At 35.7% G+C, this 20366-nt stretch overlaps 1 protein-coding gene across 2 annotated transcripts; it reads left to right on the top strand.

The window, feature by feature from the left end:
* The first annotated feature begins 2900 nt into the window (after positions 1-2900).
* On the top strand, positions 2901-19350 carry LOC129261173 (short coiled-coil protein B-like). Of its 2 annotated transcripts, XR_010293494.1 has the most exons (5): positions 2901-3453; positions 8717-8839; positions 10077-10215; positions 11600-16475; positions 16598-19350. XR_010293494.1 is itself a non-coding variant. In XM_054899233.2 (4 exons), exons 1-4 carry the CDS (start codon positions 3426-3428, stop codon positions 11631-11633), a joined length of 324 nt encoding a protein of 107 aa, XP_054755208.1. In that variant the 5' UTR covers positions 2901-3425; the 3' UTR covers positions 11634-19350. The 2 variants fall into 2 exon arrangements, 1 of the variants encoding a protein (XP_054755208.1); XM_054899233.2 differs by having other exon boundaries at positions 11600-19350.
* Positions 19351-20366: the final 1016 nt, after the last annotated feature.

Here is a 20366-nt window from a genome sequence, read left to right as displayed (position 1 = left end):
GGTCCTGAACAAGATGCGTATGTAACAAATAATAACTGCGAACGTGATCAGCCCGAGCAGATATTTTTTATATACGCCTGATCGAAAGGGACGTGTTATAAGGACTGTTTGCAGTTACCCATTAAGACGATACATATATCAATAATCAAATAATGCGAGCGCGAAGCGCGAGCTGAAAAAATTGACATTCCGACCTAAATACTGGACATTCTAAGCACTTTTTGTAATCATGAACAGGATAGGTATATAACTATACAATTGATGCGAGCGCGAAGCGCGAGCGGAAACAAAATTGAGATTTCAGACCAAAAACGAGACATTCTAAGCACTTTTCTAATCATTAAGAGGATAGGTATATAACTATATACAATTGATGCGAGCGCAAAGCGCGAGCGGAAACAAAATTGAGATTTCAGACCAAAAAACGAGACATTCTAAGCACTTTTTTAATCATGTAGAGGATAGGTATATAACTATACAATTGATGCAAGCGCGAAGCGCGAGCGGAAATAAAAATGAGATTTCAGACCTGTAAACAGGACATCTTAAGCACTTTTCTAATCATGAACAGGATAGGTATATAACTATACAATTGATGCGAGCGGAAACAAAATTGAGATTTTAGACCTATAATTGGGACATTCTATTTATGTTTTGTAAATCAAGAAAATGATGGGTAATTGGATATATTCTGACATTAATAATGTGAGCGCGAGCAGAATTTTTTTGATATTCTGATCTGAAACTCCGCACTGAATGTAATGGTTTGAACAGATAAAGAAAAATCAGACGAACATAAGAATAAAGATTTGATCAAAATCCGACAAAGAATATCAAAGTTATTGCATTTTAAAGATTAGCATTATTCCGGTGAAACAGTTTTAAGCATGTCTTCATTAATATTCAATGAGCAAACTGATGTCATATCCCCACTTGTTCTTTTGTATTTTATTATATATAATTAGGTTTATTCAATATTTTCCCTTCAAGAACCAAAAACAGTTGAATTGACAACTGATTTAGTCCATTAGATATTTTTTGCTGCATCTTATTTCATTATAAGGGAGACATATCATTCACACTGGTATGAACAAAATGAAACAATTTTGATTCCATGTAATAACACAAGAAACAGGATAGTGGGGATGTGACATCTTCAACCCACATAGGCGGAAATCCCAGAGGGGACAGGGGGACGTGTCCCCCTACCAAAAATAGTAGGGGGACACAATATCAAATGTCCCCCCTATTATTTTTGGTCTTTCGTGATGGAGAAAAATACATCAGTTCACAATCAAAATAATATACATGTATTTTGGACTAAATGACCTTACATTTTGGGTGAAAACCTTTTTTTTTTTTTTTTTTTTTTTGGGGGGGGACTTGTCAAATTTTGTTAGGGTTAAAATGTGACCGTACATTTAGGGTGATTACCTTTTTTTTTTTGCTTGTCAAATTTTACAGGCCCTGGTCCCCCCCCCTACCTTTGGGGAAAGATTTCCGCCCATGTCAACCCACCTATTAATATTCATGACGACATGCATATCACCATTTTCATAAAACATTGCTAAACTTTAGAATTAAATAACTTAACTATTTGTTATCAGATTTTCATAAAATTTATTTATTTTGATAAAATGTATTTGATATAAATATTTTCAGCCCGGAGTACCCCCAAAACAAGCTGCGTATCTGAATAAACATGCGTGCGCTTGTTTAGAGTTAGACCTAGTATCTGCATGGGCATTCTAAATACATTTTATCATTATAAAAGTCAAAAATGCGAGCGCAAAGCGCGAGCAGAAAATATTTGATATTCCGATCTGAAAAAGGGTGAATTTAAACCGGAAAATTCTGAAGGGGGTTCTACAAAACGTCGTTCACTTTTATTACATTTCTGTCATTTTATCATACCTACCACTATATGGAAAGTAACACATGCAGCACCCCCAAATTTTGGGGGTGCTTCACCCCCAGCACCCCGCTTTCCAGGGCCATGGGGCAGGGCGAAAAAGACTGTGATATTTGATTTCTATTGTCTGACTCAATTGCTTATACAAAACATGGGCGGTCGGGCACGCGCACACTTGATTCGAAATAAAACCTGGAAGTGTCATTGTGTCCGACCACACCCTTATTATGTCCCTCCCTGCTATCGAGTAGTGTGTAAACTATGGTTATAACGTATCGCGTGTGACCACGTCTGTATCGGAATGCCGGAGCTTGATTGAGTCGCGTTATAGGAGGGATGTTATTGGAATATGTGAAAGACTATTATGTAAATGATTTGCGATTGTGTCGGATGTGCTAATTATGTACATTATAACATATTTTAAAAAATACAGGGGGAACCTGATTTCGTGGGGGTGCTGCTGCTGCCTATGGAAAATAATACACGCAGCACCCCCAGCACCCCCGCTTCCCAGGTCCCTGCACAGGTGTTTACCCAATAGCATACGGAGTCAAACAATTGAGGGGGCCAAATATATGTATGGGCGACAAAGCTTCTTAAAAGTCCCGAGAAGGCGAATCTAGCAAGCCAATATTTTTTTACTTATTCACTAAAATAAAAATCTAATTTTGAGATAGATGTTCAAATAAAATTTAGAAAACAATGTTATATCTTACTCTCGTTCCTTTCCTTGTCATTTGTTTTTTCTCCTCCTTTTCTTTATTTTTTTTTGGTTGTGAAACTTTTTAGGTGGCATGGCAGGCCCCCATCTGCTTCAGTGACTAGACAAAAAAAAAACTTACATTTTTCTTACCCAGAGAGGCTTAACACACTTTCCCATAAGCTCCCATTTTTTCCATGGTCTATATAGTATAGACATCTAACCCATCTAACGTTCTTCTGTCAATTTATTTACTGATATTAAAAAAATAGGGGACTATGGGTCGGCCCTCTACGTTGCAATTAATATAATCCCTACAGCCTTCAGCTGAAAAGTGGCCGAGAAGAGAGGGTGTAATGCTCGGAAAACAGAATTACATGTAGAATATGACCGTAACCAGACGAAATTCAAGAAGTGGGGATCATATGCCATCTGTAAATCTATAGGCTGTCAAATAGTACTTTCAACATTTTCCCCTTATCACATCAAGGTTTTTGACAATGTTCGGTGGATAACTCGTCACAAGACCCGCCGTGATTCACCGCACTTCGCTGTTTCTGTGCAATCCGGCCTCATTGCATTACAAAGGCGTGTCCGCATTCAATTGTGTACATTGCCGGTGCACCGGCGCCTGTGGAATTACACGAACTGCATGGGATGCAATCCACTGACTGACGATCTGTGATCGCCTAGAGCTGGGATTTATTTTCGGAACTAGATAATCGAAGAACTCTGATTATCGGTATAGACCTCTATATTGGCTCCTTTCAAGGAAGGAAGAACTTTTTCACTTGCGTTTATGTTGAGCAAGCAATGTCTAATATGACAAAAGAGGATAACGGTGAGTAAAAAAAGATCGAAAAACAAGATGCACCCGGCCGGACTGGTTCTGCATCATTTCAGTGCATGCAACGGATGCATCCACTACTAGCCACTCCAGGCATCTGATGCCAAGCCCAAGCCTTAACTGGGAGCATCATTTTGAAATAGTTTTTGGAATGGGATTGATATTATTGATACGTTTATTAAGAATAGAAAGACATTGTATTTTGATATTTTTTATGTGTCATGGAGTGATGGACTCAATTAGCTCATGCTCATGTATCTTCAATCTTTTTAAAAATAGTTTGTAGCAAATATCTTGCTGGAATTACAAGTTAAACTTAAGAGCTGAGTGGAGGAGGCCAGAACAGAGCTGAGATGAACTTCAACTTCAAGCAATGGAGGGGGGGGGGTACTCGCAGTGGGCATGGACATGCATGGTGGGTGTGTGTGGACAATCTTTAAAGTTTAAAAATGGGGTACGGTATGGTTTTGTATTATACTCCCCCCCCCCCCCTTTCAATCATGTCAATATTGATTGGTACGAGAAGTGATAACCTTGGGCTGGTTTTTTGTTTTCTCTATCTTTTAATCCTTGCTTGCACATGGGAAGAGTTCTTTCACAAACAGCCAGCCAAAGTGAAAAAGAAGTATATTAGGATTAGGGTGGCAGTCGCAAAAGGGACTCTTTTGAGGGGAAAATCCTTAATTCTGGGTTCCCTTTTCTGCCAAATTTTACATTAATATGTATGGGTTACAAAAGCTGCAAACCCCTTGTCTAGCCAGGACAGGCAGGAGGCTCCTAGAGAGTAAAAATCATTCACTAACGTGTGCTTACTCTCCACGGAGCCAGGGATTGTGCCCCATTCATGTGCGTATACATTACTGCGGTCAACATTGCAATTTTTGCCCCCAAGATTTCTACTTTCCTTTTTGAAGATCTACATTGTAGGTCTAGCCCTAAATCATGTAAATGGGCTAAAACTTCATTTCTGACATTTATACAATATCGATTTCATTTTAAAACAAATATTCATTTAAAAAAACAGGAAATATATTTTTAGAACACGGGGAAAAACTTGCCGATGTTTATGTGGCCATCTTGCTTTCTTTGGTAGTAGCTAAGCTACGAGACGCATATAGAGTCTGCCGCCCTCTATAAGCATCTCGTAGCTTAGCCTCCTGGCTACCCCTGTCCTAACCAAAACTTGGTGGGTAAGTTTGAAGCAGATCTAGACCTACAAGTGTAGACCTAGAGAGATAGCGAGTGAAGGTAGGAAAAATAAGCACTCTCTTTCTGTGGTAAAAGTATTTAATTGTCAGGAACATTTTTGTAATCATACACCATGGACCTAAATCGTATTGTATTGGGCAAGCTGTTCGTGAACGGTGCTAAATAGTACGAGTTGAAAATCCAAGGTGCAGGCACTAGCTGTGGCTTCAGGAAAAATAGGCTAGCGCGTTGTCTATATTTTGGTTCAGATCAAAAAGGATGAACTAATGCAAGAACTAGATTATCAAGTAATACCAGTCCAACCTCAGATAAATAATTCCTGCTACACAAATACTCAAATCCTGGTATTCATATATTTTGTATACTATAATGTACTACATGTACACTCAGTTCTGTTATAAGAAATGTTAAGAAACCAGGTTTGCCATAGCCTTTCAGGATAAAAAGAAATATAAGGGAGACCAAAGAGGGAAGGAAAAGTTATTGTTGTTTTTTTCTGCTAGCTTAGAGATGGACTTAGAGATGCCAAGTTCAAAGTCTAGCGATGCGTGAGAGTTAAAGCAAGGAACTGTGTCTCGGCATTGCGTACAGTGTAAATGTACATGTATGTATGAGAGCAGGCTGTGAATCCCTGTGATGCAAGCGTGAGAAATAGGTTTAGGGGATGAGCAAGGGTCCCTAATAATGTAGGAATTTCACGCAATACATGTAGGCGTGAGTCTTGGTATATCTGACGGTATATTTAGTTTTCCAGCTCCTTCTGACACCCCTGTAGAAATGTTTGAGGCTGACTGCCAAGAATTTGAAAAATTGCAGAAGCTTTGGATTAGGGTTCATATGGTTCTGTAATTTTTTATTCCATATTATGATGTAACTTTCAAAATTCTTGAGCTGGGTGTTCACAGGAGTAGTAACACTGAAGTGTACTGCATAGAGTTTTCATACTCTAGGGTGCCTGCAGGATTACCTGCATCTGTGAAAAGTTTCTCCACTTTTATTTTCCAGATGAAAATGTAATCAGTCGGGGAATGGAATACAATTTCCCCAATTCCTTTCATCGTTTATTTTGTGTGTGTGTGTGTATATATATATATATATATATATAATTGTGAAGAGCAGGGACCTATACATTGCGAGGTGCTTTCTATTATATATTTGAGAGGATGCTATATATAGATACAGCGAGAATAAAGCAATCGACGTAGCTGGGGTTCAGTGTATGATGTACCTTTCAGTATATGATGTACCTTATGTACATATTTAAAACCAATATCCTTAAAATAAACCTATTTTTTGTATAATACAAGTCCATAACCACACATATATGATGATATACAGTGTATTCTTTAAGAAGTCTGTTTATAGATTTTCTTAAAGTTGAATTAAGAAGACGATTCCAAATATTGAGATATTTACATTAATAGCAACCTTACAACCCCCCAAACACTAATAGGTGATTCGACCCCCCATTTTCTTTTTTCAAAATAGTGAATTTGAACGATTTATCCCTACCCATTTTCCCTGAGTTCGCTCCTGCAATGCCTACCGAGACGGGTGTTCTTTGAGTGTGACGTCACCGGGGGGTATTCGGTCCCGGTGAAGTAAACAAAGCAGTGCCGTTTTGTGTACTATGCACGTACTCCTTCATATGGAATAACTGCAGTTGAAGTTGTATCTGCGAGCCATAGAACTTGCAAAGAGGAAATGATTAAAATATTTGTGGCCGTACTATTATTCCAAATATGTGAATTCCCTCAGAATGATACCATAGACCCTAAAGGAATAATTTCAAGGTGAATAATATGAAATTTGATCGAGATCTTCTCACCAGTCGATAACGTAGCAGACGTGTTATTATGACATATTTATCCGCGTGTGACGCGGCTCTTGCAAAAAAACACAGTTGGTTGCGGAATTGCTTTGTGCCGACCGGCCGCCCGCTCCTGCGCAGCTAGCTGTCGAGCGACCGTACCGTTCTTGTTGTCTTCAACCATAGAGATGTATACTAATTACTATATATATCTTTCTGTCTTCAACTCACTTGCGAATTGCGTTTGTATGTGTGACGGTGACCCCTAGCGTAATTAAATATAGAAAACAACTCAGAAGGCCGAGAAAGAATACTATACGTTTGGTTCAAGATTGTTCTGTGGAATGAGCTATGAGTGGAAATGATCCAGAGGATATAAAAGTGGAGTCAAAGACAAAAGAAAAGAAGAAAAAACGCCAGGGGATCGCTGCACGGCCATGAACTAAGTCGACATACCAGACCATAACAGTACACTCAATGCCTAGCTGGGTGTTGTGTGTACTAGTATTATGCGTTCAGCGCGCGCTGAGCTCGCCGCCGGAATTACTTTCCAGCTACTCACTTGATTGAACATCGTGATAAAATAAATGAGAAATAATGAAAATATCATTCAATAACTCACTGTTTGCTATCTTACATCATGACTGAAGAGTTCATGGTGGTTATTCATACTGTTTTTTATACAGGGAAAGTAAAGATTTGTACATATCAGTCATATTTGTTTGATTTGAGTTGCTTTGAAAAAAAATTGTAAAATATCTTTCTCTCTCTGCATAGCATTTCTGTATGACATTCAGGCACCTCTTATACTAAATTCCCCCCGGTGACGTCACACTCCGAGTGACTTTTCTGTACACTCGTCTCTCGGGCTCTGACAGGTGGCTAATTTCATAGACTTTCAAAGCAAAATATCGAGAAGGCAGAGGATTTTTGTGACATGCTATCTGTTTGAACAACTTATATATACTATATATTGTATGTAGAACCTATATTTATGGAAACTCACCCCCTTCTTAATTCAACTTTAAGGCGGCTGCCATTCTTATTGACTTCAATGACTTAAAGGGGAATCCAACCCAAATAAAAACTTGTTTTTATAAGAAAAAGAAAAATCAGACAAGTTGATAGGTGAAAGTTTGAACAATATTGGACAAACAACAAGAAAGTTATTAATTTTTAAAAGTTGTAAATATTGGTAATCACTATACCCATGGAGACTTCAAATTGGCCGCATATGGGATGTCATAGTGATGTAAGGCAAGGACTACTCTTCTGTGTACTCCAATACATATTATGGCTAAAATGTAATTTTTCCCAAAAGTTTTATTTCAAATTATATTTTTCTTTCATGAGGACATAAAACAATATACTACCTGGGTTATATTTAGATTACTGCCCCAGGGGAAAGGGTACTTATGAGAAAACCACAAATCCCTGATAATAAAGTACATGGCCTATGGAAAAGTTGTCCTTGCCCATTGTCATAATTTACTTACCCAGTGGCCAATTTGAAATCTACATACTATTAGTGATCTCAATTTTAAAGCAGCTATAACTTTCTTATTGCTTGTCCGATTTCTTTCAAACTTTCACCATTCTGTTTAATTTATTTTTCTCCTTCCCAACACAACATTTTATGGCCAAGGCTGGATTCCCCTTTAAATTACAACCTAAATTAGCCTTACGGTACTTAAGTTGTAGTAACCTTCTTCTATGTATACATATTTCGCAATTTGTTTGTACATTATGGCCACTTGTTTCTCTTGTACTTCAGATACCTGAAGAAGGCCCAATTATGGCCGAAAGCTTGTGAATAAACTTGATGAACTGAACCCCGGCTACGTCGATTGCTTTATTCTTGCTGTACCTATATATAGCATGATCCTCTCAAATATATATATAAATATATATATATATATATATTTATGTTTGTAAGTCCATGTGTTTTTTTATGTTATGCAGGGCCCCTTGTAAAATTGTATTTAAATTATTGATGGGGCTGTTGAAATAAAACTAAATAAATGAAAATAAATAACGTGTAATTCCTTCATCTTTCTTTTCTTATATCTTTATGATGATAGTAAAAAATTAGCTACAAAACCTACAAGGACCGGCATCCGACAGATTTGAGACAGCCCTAGTTACGAAATTACATTTTTGGCAAAAACTTTAGTGCTTCTAGGACTAATTAATGCAATTTTAAAAAGAATTGCTTCGTGTTTTTTTTTTGTTGGTCAGACTCTGCTACCCTTCCCACCGATGTGAACCGAGCCAACAACTGCTCCACAGATGACGGGGAAGATGCTGAGGAGAAGGCTAGACTAATATGTCAGGTCCTTGAACTACAGAACACACTAGATGGTATGGATGGATATGGATTTTTATATGTCATAACACCTATGACACGCATATTTCTATCTAATCTTGTTTTGTAAAAAATTACATACATTTGTCTTTAAGTTTTTATGGATTTCATTGATCTTTCTAACTCTCCCCCCCCCCTGTTTGCAATGAAATTCTATTTATTCTATTTTCTTCTTGAATTCTGTTTAAAAATGATAATGATAATTTTTTGCAATGCGGTAAACTGGTCAGAAGTACAGCAATGAGTTGTGACTTTGTGTGAAAGACAATAATAGTGAAAAATTCAGATCTCATGTTGGTAATGTGATGCCATCTGTAAGTTTTTATGGATGTCCAACATGCCATGACCTTTGTTGGTCCTTGCTACCCCCTCCTGAGTGTTCTACAGCTTTAAGTCATAAATTGTCTCAAAAGTCTGTGCCGCGTCTTGTATTAGCACAAATCCCTAATTAAAAACATGCGTCGTCTCATTCATAGCATAGCAGCTTCCCCGCATTCTCAATTGTCTGGTCTTTGATGAAGTGCGCGAATTGGGAAATATTACTAGTAATAATATATAGCATTTATGAGGCTCCGATTTATCTAGTTGCCTATTCAATGGTGCACTACCCCGGCTTCAGCTCCAGCTGCTAAAGGCACCTGGTGCATTCAAGGAATAATCCTGCCGGGTACCCATTCACCTCTCCTGGGTCAAGTGCAGCACAATGTGGATAAATTTCTTGCTGAAGGAAAATACGCCATGGCTGGGATTTGAACCACCGTCCATCTGATTGAAAGACGTGAGTCGTAACCACTAGACCCCACAATGAGAGGCCGCTTTGGGGAACCGCTCGCGAAGGACACGGTTCTGACTTTTAACAATGTACATGTATTCCAAAGTCCAGGGGCACGTCTTACAAAGAGTTACGATTGATCCAATCAATCTCCTCAGTAAACAGAGAATAACACTGAATCGTCAAGAGAATGATAAATGTATGAATATACATCATATCTATAAAATATTTTGAACAAATTTGAATTTTAGATGTTGAGGTTGCTGGCCATCCATAGTTGTGGTTGATCGGATCAGTCGCAACTCTTTGTAAGACGGGGCCCAGTTTTTAACTTGAGCCATGGTCTAATCCTGTGCTAAAAGTTATGATAAGCCGTGTAATTTTTTTTTCTGTACTTGTGCATACGTGACTATTTTCCTTGAAAAGGGTTCTAAACCTGAATTCTGTGTTTGTGTTTACAGATCTCTCTTTAAGAGTAGACAAAGTGAAAGAAGAGAACCTGAAGCTAAAATCGGAGAATCAGGTCCTTGGTCAGTACATAGAGAACCTCATGTCAGCATCCAGCATGTTCCAGTCGACATCGCCGAAAAACAAGAAGAAGTAAGTTTGCCTGAGCATGTGGGATTAAACCATTTCAAATGCAATTTGGGCATGAGCATATGAAGGTCGATTGGTTGTAAATCGGAGTAGTGCTTTTTCAATTAGGGACATGGGCATAGTTATTCATGCGACTTGTTTGGAAATATGCTTGTTATTCACTTCAAGAATAAGAACAAAGTGGTCAATCATGTTTGTATGTGGCAACAGGTCAAATGATAGGTAGTTTTAACCCTAAAAGAGCCGGGTTATTTGGACCCATCTCACAGCCGGGGAGGGGCTGATTCCGCCCCCCCTGATATCTCAGCCTTCGTTCGCGCGAGCGCCACGAAAATTTACACAATGGTAGTGTGCGATATAATCTACAAGGCTGTATGGTTAATTTTGGGAAATAATAAGATTTTTCATTAATTAATTATGCTAATTTATTCATGAAATAAAACATTTGCTCTATTCAACTATTATACTGCCTCAAATCTGCTAAATTTTTTTTTTCACAGACTCTTTGTAGGATCCCGATCAAATGTACTTCAAAAAAATTTGGTATAGCAATTTTTTTCTTATGTATTTTATTGTTTTTTAAATTTCTTATGTATTTCTTTGTTTTTCGACTTTTTGTTTTTTATTGTTTTTTCTATGGAAATTGTTGCAGACATTGATAATTTTGATCATAAACAAGACAAAATTTATCAAATTTAATCAGTAAAAGTAGAAATAATGATACAGTACATTTATGAATTTAGGCTAAATACAAAACTTGCATTGGATTTGTACATTAATTCAGAGCAGTTTTGGGTCTGACATGCCCCTACATAATGTTAAGTACCGTAATTTCGTAATCGCGTACCCGGGCATCGCAAATTTGGTCTCAGAAGTTGCACGAGATTTGAAAGTAAAAGTCAGCGAGCGGCGCGGTTGAAAATTTTCGCGTGGCGGATTTATCGTGAAAAATGTAGAGGGTGGCGAAATCCGCCCCCAGGCCTTTTAGGGTTAAAGAGGATAATGTAAGAGAAGCTTTCCCAATTGGTAATTAACCTCACCTAAAACTAAAAGTTGTGTCATGTGGTCTGTGCATTAATTCCTTTATTAGAGTCAACTGTCGCAGACTGGTATACCAGCAAGCCTTATAACTCTTCTTTTAAAGAATTGAGTACTTATCCAAATGAATGAAGGGTAAGGTCATTTGCAAAATGTTGCCCCAGAAAAACTATAAGGTATCAACCTGATTTGGGTCGACTTTAATACCTACTTTTATGAAATGGATTTTTTTTTTTTACTACAAACCCCTTTTTAGAAAAATTTCCCCTATTGCATTTCTAAGAATTTTGTTATCTTGTGCATTTCCACACACCATCTTTCTTCTTCCCCATCTTTTATTCCTCACCAGGTCAGGAGGCAAAGGCAAGAAGTCGGACAAGTGAGATAATCTGCTGCCCTCTTTGGTCAACATCTCATGAGCTCAAATGGTGTCTCACCAATGTGCAATGGCTTTAAAATCATTTGGGAAAAGGTGTTCTTTGTTTGTGTGTTATTATAATGTAGGTGTTGAGTGAGAATGTGTTGCATTATACATGTCATATAACTGCATTATATTTCTCCCTTTTCACCGAATTGTTTGTCATTGTAACGCTCTCCACCCCACTCCTTCGAAGGACAAACATTTGGAAATGCTATTTGTCCTCTCTGTAATTTTTTTACCCATGCAGGAGTTAACTTAAAAGAGTGGGGAAGGGTCTCGTTACATTTTTTTTTTTGGGGGGGGGGGAATTTGGTTCTTTGTATTACCACCTTCATCATTATTTTCAGTGAATTTTCATTGATACTTAATTATTCTTACAAAGAGTTGTAATGAAATGTTTGACGATATTCTGTAATATGAAGCCAACAACCACTCCTAAAGAAGAGTTGGTAATCTATTTCAAAACATGAGCTAAGTCAATCCCTGCATCTGATTGGCTCAGACCAATTTATTTCATGAAACACTTCCCAGCTGGCCTGTTGGTCAAGGAGAAGTGGCAATGGCTATTACAATATAGAAACCCCTTCCTAGGGGAAAATATTTTCCAAAACAGTCATACAAGGTAAGAGCTATGTTTGTAGAATAGTCATGTGACTATCAAAATCCAAGTTAAGAAAAATATTCAACAACCTTTCACACTGAAAAAGATGTTGATGTACTTTAAAGAAAAAAAAGTAATTTTTTAAGAAAAAAACGATTAAACTAATAGATGGATTTTTTATTTTTTATTTGTTGTAAAAGCATTTTATTTCAAATATAGTTTTCAAAGTTAATGGTTGCAAATTGGGAAATCTGTTTTATTTGATGTAACAACTTTTATACATGTATCCAGTCCTTTTCCAGTTTCCGTAGTCATGAAAGTGACTTCCCCCTTAATTCCATTTTAACAAATACCTATGTATAATATACCTGTATATGTTGCCAACTATTATGTCTGAATTCTATGCATGCATTCTCACTACTAAATATAGTTTGTTGAAATAAAAATTGACATTATGAATTCTTGCATTTCTAGACAATGGAAATGCCATCGATATTTGTGTCTTCATTTTTTGACTAAATGTTTACTGTTAAAGCAGCTTGTAAATATCACTAGCAACAATCAGTGTTTTGATGTTTGGATATTGAGATAAAATATTAGACTAAAAATGTAGCTGTACTTCATTTTATCCAGCAATCATCATGCTTACTCTCTTTGGATTTGAAATGAATTTAGTTGACTACTTGATTTGTGTATACATGTATATAAAAAAAACTTGTTTTCATTTATCTGATTAATCATTCTTTTTGCTATGAAAATTCTCCCTTTATTAAGATTTAGCCTGAAGTAACATTTGTGAAATGTATAAATCATGTTCACTGGTGAAAAGTGGTTGAATATGAAAAAATAATGATTAATTAGAGAACTAACTTTCAAGGCATTTAAATTTCTTCTTAAAAAAACAGTACTTTTATGTATGTTAGATGAAATTACCCCCGAGCTATTTTATTATTGATAATTCAGCCACTAATCATGTATCATTTTATGTATCAAAATGTAGTATCACACAATACTCTTCTTTATAACAGGTTATTTCAATGCAGAGGATCAATCAGTGTAAAGTGTGCATAAAGCCCTTAAATGGTCAAACTTCCTCACATGCTCACTAGGACCAACAAAAAAAATGTTGAAGTTGTGAGATTTTTCATCTTTTTTTTAATATCAGAATCATCACTCTGTCTTCAAGCGGAAATTAAGAATTGCCTTGGAGGAAAAAGAAATTAAAACACAACTTCATGTATAGCATGGAGGTCACTTCTCAATATAGAAAAAATGATATATTATGAAAAGAAATTAAAAGGCCAGAATGTGCCTATATTTTGGTACATGTGCACTTTGTGCAGTAAAATATATTGCAAAACAAATGTTTGGATATTCTTGTGATGCTTCAATTATGGATGAGTAATTGGTTTAAAAAAATGGAATAATGGCTTGCTTTGAAGTGTAATAATCCAGCCCCCACACCCCCCCCCCCAACAAACAAAAAGGAGAGGGGAAATTAAGTTGTTAGCCATATCTTAAACACTATCATAGTATCATTTCATTTTGGTGCATTTATCTTATCGATTTAATGGCATAAGTTATATTTTCAGCAATAAGTGTATACTGAGTAATATTTGAATAAATGAGTAGAAATTACTACAGGATTAACAATAGAAATGCAGATATATCTAGTATTATAGCATTGTATTAAGGGAATATCTTTCAACCAACTCTTAATATATACTTATCTCATTAGTATACATCTATCTATGCTATCAATACATGTTTTTTCCCCAGTTTTTGGTTGTACAGGAATCGAATACAACATTGACGAGGTTTCGGTCTGTAATTGTAAATTGATTAGCAATTTAGCATAATGTTATCTTCAGACATTAACATTTGAATATAGTTGGATATCTATACCAAGTTGTGCTATTCTCTACATGTAATACGGTCAAGTGTATAATATTTTACAGATTGCAATAATCTGTTTCACAGTATAGCAATTATTTATTTATTATTGTCGGCCTTCATGGGGCATCTGATACCATTGGATTGCTATTATCGTCAGCATCATTGTAACTACTGCTGTTAAATTTATAAGCAGGCATTACATGCACCCCATCATGTAATGAAAAAAAATATCCCTGTAGGTGAACATTTTTAACTGAAAATATTAAAAGGTCAGAAAGCAAGTTTCTTGCTTTTAATACATGTATATATAACCTGTATACAAATAAAATTTCCCGGTTTTTACGATTCTGAGGTCATCAAATTATTATTTACGTCCCATGAAAGCTGACAATTATTTTTTTTAAACAAAGTATTAAACATTGTTGCTTCTTGTATACGTGTACACAAGTTCATTTCTTGCCATGTCGACCGCGCTGCATCACTCTACACACCATGATTCCTTCTACTTCTTTGAAATTAGGAACTACTTCTGATTCAATTAACAGGGGCCCCTAGCGCAAAGCTCACCAACCATCGTAGAAGAATACCTTTATGATTGATCAACTTGACTACAATGTACAATCAATCATAAAAATCAAGCGTATGATCAATTGCTAACCTTTGTGTTATAGGATCCAGATTGTAGATTTACAGGGAAGACAAATGTAAATGGACTTTTGTCAATTCCTTTCGTAGATGAAATAAGTTCAGGGCCCTGTCTCACAAAGAGTTACAATTGATCCGATCATTCACAACTATGGAAAGCCAACAACCCCAACATCTAGAATGCATTTGTGCGTTCAAAGGCATGCTCATGGCTGCATCATCGACTTGATGCATCAGTGTGCTCCCCCTTGTGTTCAGAGGCACGTTGTATGATATACGGAAAGAATTATGACATTGCTCGATTTCCATAGATCTATAGATGAGATTGCATGGATCAATCACAACTCTTCATAATACGGGACCCAGGCCCCCATCTGTACAAAGGGTTGCAATTGATCTGATCAACCTCAGCTATATGGAAATCCATCGATGTCATAATTTTTTCTACGGAAATTTGCAGTGTCCTTTGTAAACAAAGGGGACCACACTGAATTGTCAAGACAGTAGTGAATGTATCTGTATACATCATATATAGAGAATTTTTAGAATAAACATGCTTTTTTAGATGTTGACATTGCTGCCTTTCCATAGTTGTGGTTGATCCGATCAATCGCAACTCTTTGTAAGACGGGGCCCAGGTCTTGGTTTGAATGAATTTTCCGTAATAAAGTATGTTGTTCAATGAATGTATTACATACATATTGATGTATGATAGTTTTGAGCCCACCCTGAGTTGTACTAAATAGAGATTTATAAATGTTATCAATACTTAAGAATGCTCTTGTAATGGAGTAGATGTTTTACCCGACTGCTAGAAAGGAAGTTCAGTTTGAGTTCTGGTATAGAAATCTAATTTTGAAAGGAATTGGTTGGAAGCAATCCTGAAGTGTTAATCATACACCAGAATTTTAATTGAAATAATTAAAGCTTGCATAGATTTATATTCATTTCATTACCACATGCTTTCCCTGGTGTGGCTGACAAGTAGGCCTATATTTCTACCATTAACATAATTTATCTTAAAGAATATTAAAAAAATTAATTGCAAAAGTGCAAAAAAATAAGACTTCAGGGTGTAGCCCATGCAAAATATGTAGTTCATTTACATTTTCTAATAAGCCATTCAGCCTGATAAAAAGTTTTCATTTTCCTCTTGAAATACAATAGTGTGTTTTGTGACAAGCTCTGAAGGCTTCTCCAACTATATATATTATCCCCATCCAAAGTTGCATGTATCTCAAAATATTTAACTATTATTACCTTTAGATGTCATTTCTGTAATTTACCTAACGATGCAAAATACAATATCAACAATGGATTATGTTTGCAAGGAAGACTTGTCATTACTTTTTTGTTAAGTTGCGAGTAGGATGTATTGTAGAATTATGCCAACTGCTGAATAATATTGATTTTCAGCACAATGCTGTATCTATGAATGTGTACATAGTGTAAAATGATTGCTTTATTAAATGTGGAGCAAGACTTATTTATATGTGAATATTACTTTTTTATATGTTACAAGTATGGCAAATCAATGTTTTTTATGTGTGATCTTAAAAAAGTTCACACAGTTTTTTTGTATCAAACTGAAAGTTAGCACTGTGATTACATTCCCTCTTTTGTAATTGTTATTTCTTACAATTATGTTGTAATACTAAATAGGTTCATTATTGCGGACTGAAATAATCGCTAGAGGGTATTTGTCTCGCAATCTACTATGGTCAACAAGGAAATTCGTGATCACTCTCGCAAAAAGTGTTCACTAGCTTTCTAGTTGACCATAGTAGATTGCGAGACAAATGAATACCCTCTAGCAATTATGTTGTATTTTGATTATTGCTGCTGTAACATACAATTTGTTGTTAATTGAAATTGTAACAAGCACTGCTCATCATAGGAAACTGCCATATTAAAATTGATAATAGAGTACATAAGTACACCTGGGGCCGTTTCATAAAGCTATTCGTAAGTTAAGAGTGATCCTTGTGGTAAATGATATTCACCATGAACAGTTCATTGGTGATTATTTAGCGTAAGAAAGGTTCACCAGTTATTGTTAAAGTCGCTCTTAACTTACGAACAGCTTTATGAAACACTCGCCTACCTTTCATAGCGTTGCAGTTGATCTGATCAGTCATAAGTCTATGGAAAGCCAGCAACATCTACGAAGGTATATCTTCAGTCAGTCAAGCTGTTTACTATATAATGGGTGATTTCAAGATCAGTGTTGACCTTTTGGTGTTGGTGTTAGGTCAGTTTTAACACGAGTATAACACCAAACATAAAACAAAGATGGTTCTCAAAAGTCACTCACTAGTTGTTCAGATGTCAATAGTGTGATCTGGAACAGTTTTACAAACTCTGAATAGGTTTTGGAGCTAGGGGAAGCAAATCCAAATTCCAACACCAACGCCAACACCGGACTTGAAATCACCCATTGTACTGTATACTAATGCATGCATCGTTATCTTGATAATCAGTGTGCTCTTTGTTCCAAAAAGGACATTGCGCACATTTCCTGCATGAAAAATTATGACGATAGATTTCCATAGAGTTGAGATTGATTGGATCAATCATAATTCTTTGTAACACAGGGCCCTGATATGACTGAGCATCTATGTCCAAGCCTCAACTCAAAAGGTCATGGATATTCTGTCTTAGATATGTAACCGGTACAGACTTTAAAATATTCTCACTTGCAAACAATATGCAAACCTGGATTCATGGAAGAAATTGTGCAGTGTTGGAGCACCCATGCAAATCATTGAGAAACAGAATACATGTAATATGTCATCAATTACGAGTGCATTTAAATTCAAAGTAATCTGTGAAGCTTTAGAAATGTATTTCTAACATGGTATAAGTACTTTATAACTAAGGCAGAATATACCTAACATATATGAGACAAAGCGGCATCATTAGGTTTAGAAAAAAGACACCAGGGGCCTGTAACACAAAGCATAGCGATGTTCATAGAACATTTATTGAGCGACTGATTCCATTGACTACAATGTACAATCAATCGTAAAAATCAAGCGTACAATCAATCACTAACCTTTGTGTTACTGGAACCAACCGTCTTTGAGAATGGTGGTAGGATGATCATGTACATTTAGTTGTGTATTGTATTTTTTTAATAACGTACCTAATCCTTTTATGATTGCATTGCATTATTTTGAGCAGTTTAATTTTTCCAAGCATCATAAGTTATAATTTGGCTAGATGTTACTGTAGTTAGTTGATCAGCCCTTAATGAATAATTGTGTTTCAGTTTATTATTGATATCGATATATAAATTCATTTTTCTTATAATAGAACCAATTTGATGACATGATAAACTTTCGCTTTGATTTTTTTTTAAAGTTAGGACATTCTGTATTGTTTATGTATTGTCTTTATATTATTATTTGGTGCTATACTTCGTAGTTTTACTTATTCTGATGGGCTCAAAATGTAACATCCTTTTTTTTTCTGAGACTGCAATGAATTTGTGAATTATTTTACCTATGATTTATGGAAATTATAAATTGGTGACTATTCACCTATTTAAAGGTAATTGATGCAATTGTTTTAAACCTGCTGTTGAAAACCATGACCACAGTTCTTGCTCTTACATCAGTGGTAATAAACAGGTTTAGTGAATATGATATGTTTTGTTTTTGTTCACATTTTAGGAAGAGTTTATATCAGATTATTCTGCTGAAAATGCCCACATACAATATTTGTGTCATCATAAATTCCTGGCTTTTAAAGTATTCTTTTTTTTTCATTAACTTCAAATAGAAAGATCAATTCTATTGTGGCTTTCCCTTTTAGTATCTTACAATGTGTTTTAAATGAACAGAATGAGGTTGTTGTTTTTTCCCTTTCTCTTATTTTAATATGCTATTTAGGTGTAACAAATCACTGATTTTAAATTATTCTTGTAATACATTTCCCACTTTGACATTTATTCCCCGGGGGTGTTTCACAAAGATTTAAGTATGACTTATGAGTCGCACTGTAATCCTGACGCATACAAGATACGCAGTAGTGCGCGTCCTCTGGGCATGATCTGACCATTTTGGTCATGCCTTTCATATCGCACGCAACTAGGCATTTAAGTGCAAATCTAAGTCATATTGGTATCTTGATGAAATACCCCTCGGGTTTATTTACAGATTTTTGTCAATGAATGTTTGAATGAATGTCATAATAATAAGGAGCAAGAGTCGGTAATTGAATGTCTGGAAAACATCTATGTGACCAAAACAAATTAACTTCAGTGGAAGCCGTGATTGATATGTTTCTTGATAGATATGTTTCTTGATATTCAATTATATTTATTTCATCCTTGTCTCTGATCTGTATTCACCAAATCAAAAACTTAGTTACTCATTGTGTAGTTCAGTAAGCTTAGAGTATAACAGATGTATTGTATTTCATGGACATAACATAGATATAATTATCTAAGAATTCATTTAGTCTGTTGTAATTGTGTGGGCTTGCAAGGTAGATTAACATAAATGAAATTAAATCAGACTTGCCTATATCTTAATTACTGATATTGTTGTGATTATTTTGTGTCGCATGAGAGGAAACACATTCTACATAATACATAATATTTAACAACATGATATAAAATAATGTTCTCTCGATTTATTCAAGTCTGTTAGAGTGTAACCTTTAATTTTCCATAGATAAATTCAAATTTTCCTAATATTGATGCATTACATTATGTAGTTCCGAATTCTCTAAATTCTCTTTAAAAATTCAACACTTTTATTACAAAATTCCAATATAATGGAAATTTTTATATTCAGAAACTAATATCATATTTCACTGGGCCCTTCCCTATTTCCTTTTCTCTTTTCTTTTAATTTAGTAAATCCGTGACATCATACTTTTCAGGTGGGAGGGATGATCTAATAGTGGGGTTTCAACCCCCCCCCCCCTCTGCCCGAACAATAAGTTCACCGCTTGGATTAATTTATCTACACCTCTATATGAATTTACACTAGTGTCCTTGGTCAATTTACACCAGTGTCCTTGATCATTATTATTTTTTTTTTAACACCATCGTGTCTATACCCGAGGACAGTATCCATTTTCTTATTCCTAATTCCCAACTTCGGCATTCGATCCACACTCCTGGCAGAGTTTTTTTTAATCAGAAATGCACCATCTTTAGATTGTTTTAAGACAAAACTGAAGAAAAAAAATCATATGACCGGTCCCTAGTTTGAGGGATTTGCCTAATTTTTTTTACGGTGTACTTATTGCAAGCTTTGCTTACTGAGTTGCCACCTCTATTATATTGTAATTTTTTAGAAATGTATTATTGCTTTTGTTGGTCGACTGGTTTATTTCCAATTTGTCTAATGCCAATCGCCAACTCGTCTACTATCATTTGGTCTACCATCAGTTCGTCCACTATCCACATGGTATAATTACCAATTCGTCCACTCAACATTTCGTCTAATAACCAGTAGGTCCAATAGGACCCATATAATTGGACTAATTGTGCAAAGTGAATGAAAAGGAAATTAATGGATATTAGACCAACTGGTTTTG

Source organism: Lytechinus pictus, chromosome 5 (genome assembly GCF_037042905.1).
Source record: "Lytechinus pictus isolate F3 Inbred chromosome 5, Lp3.0, whole genome shotgun sequence".
Lineage (NCBI taxonomy): Eukaryota > Metazoa > Echinodermata > Echinoidea > Temnopleuroida > Toxopneustidae > Lytechinus > Lytechinus pictus.
Note: the sequence above shows the minus strand (reverse complement) of the source record. Positions and strands in the feature narration are given on the sequence as shown.

Coding starts and splice junctions, on each gene's coding strand:
- LOC129261173 (XM_054899233.2), top strand. CDS start 3,426: ATGTCTAATATGACAAAAGAGGATAACG. Junction 8,840..10,076: donor ACTACAGAACACACTAGATG/GTATGGATGGAT, acceptor TTGTGTTTACAG/ATCTCTCTTTAAGAGTAGAC. Junction 10,216..11,599: donor TCGCCGAAAAACAAGAAGAA/GTAAGTTTGCCT, acceptor ATTCCTCACCAG/GTCAGGAGGCAAAGGCAAGA.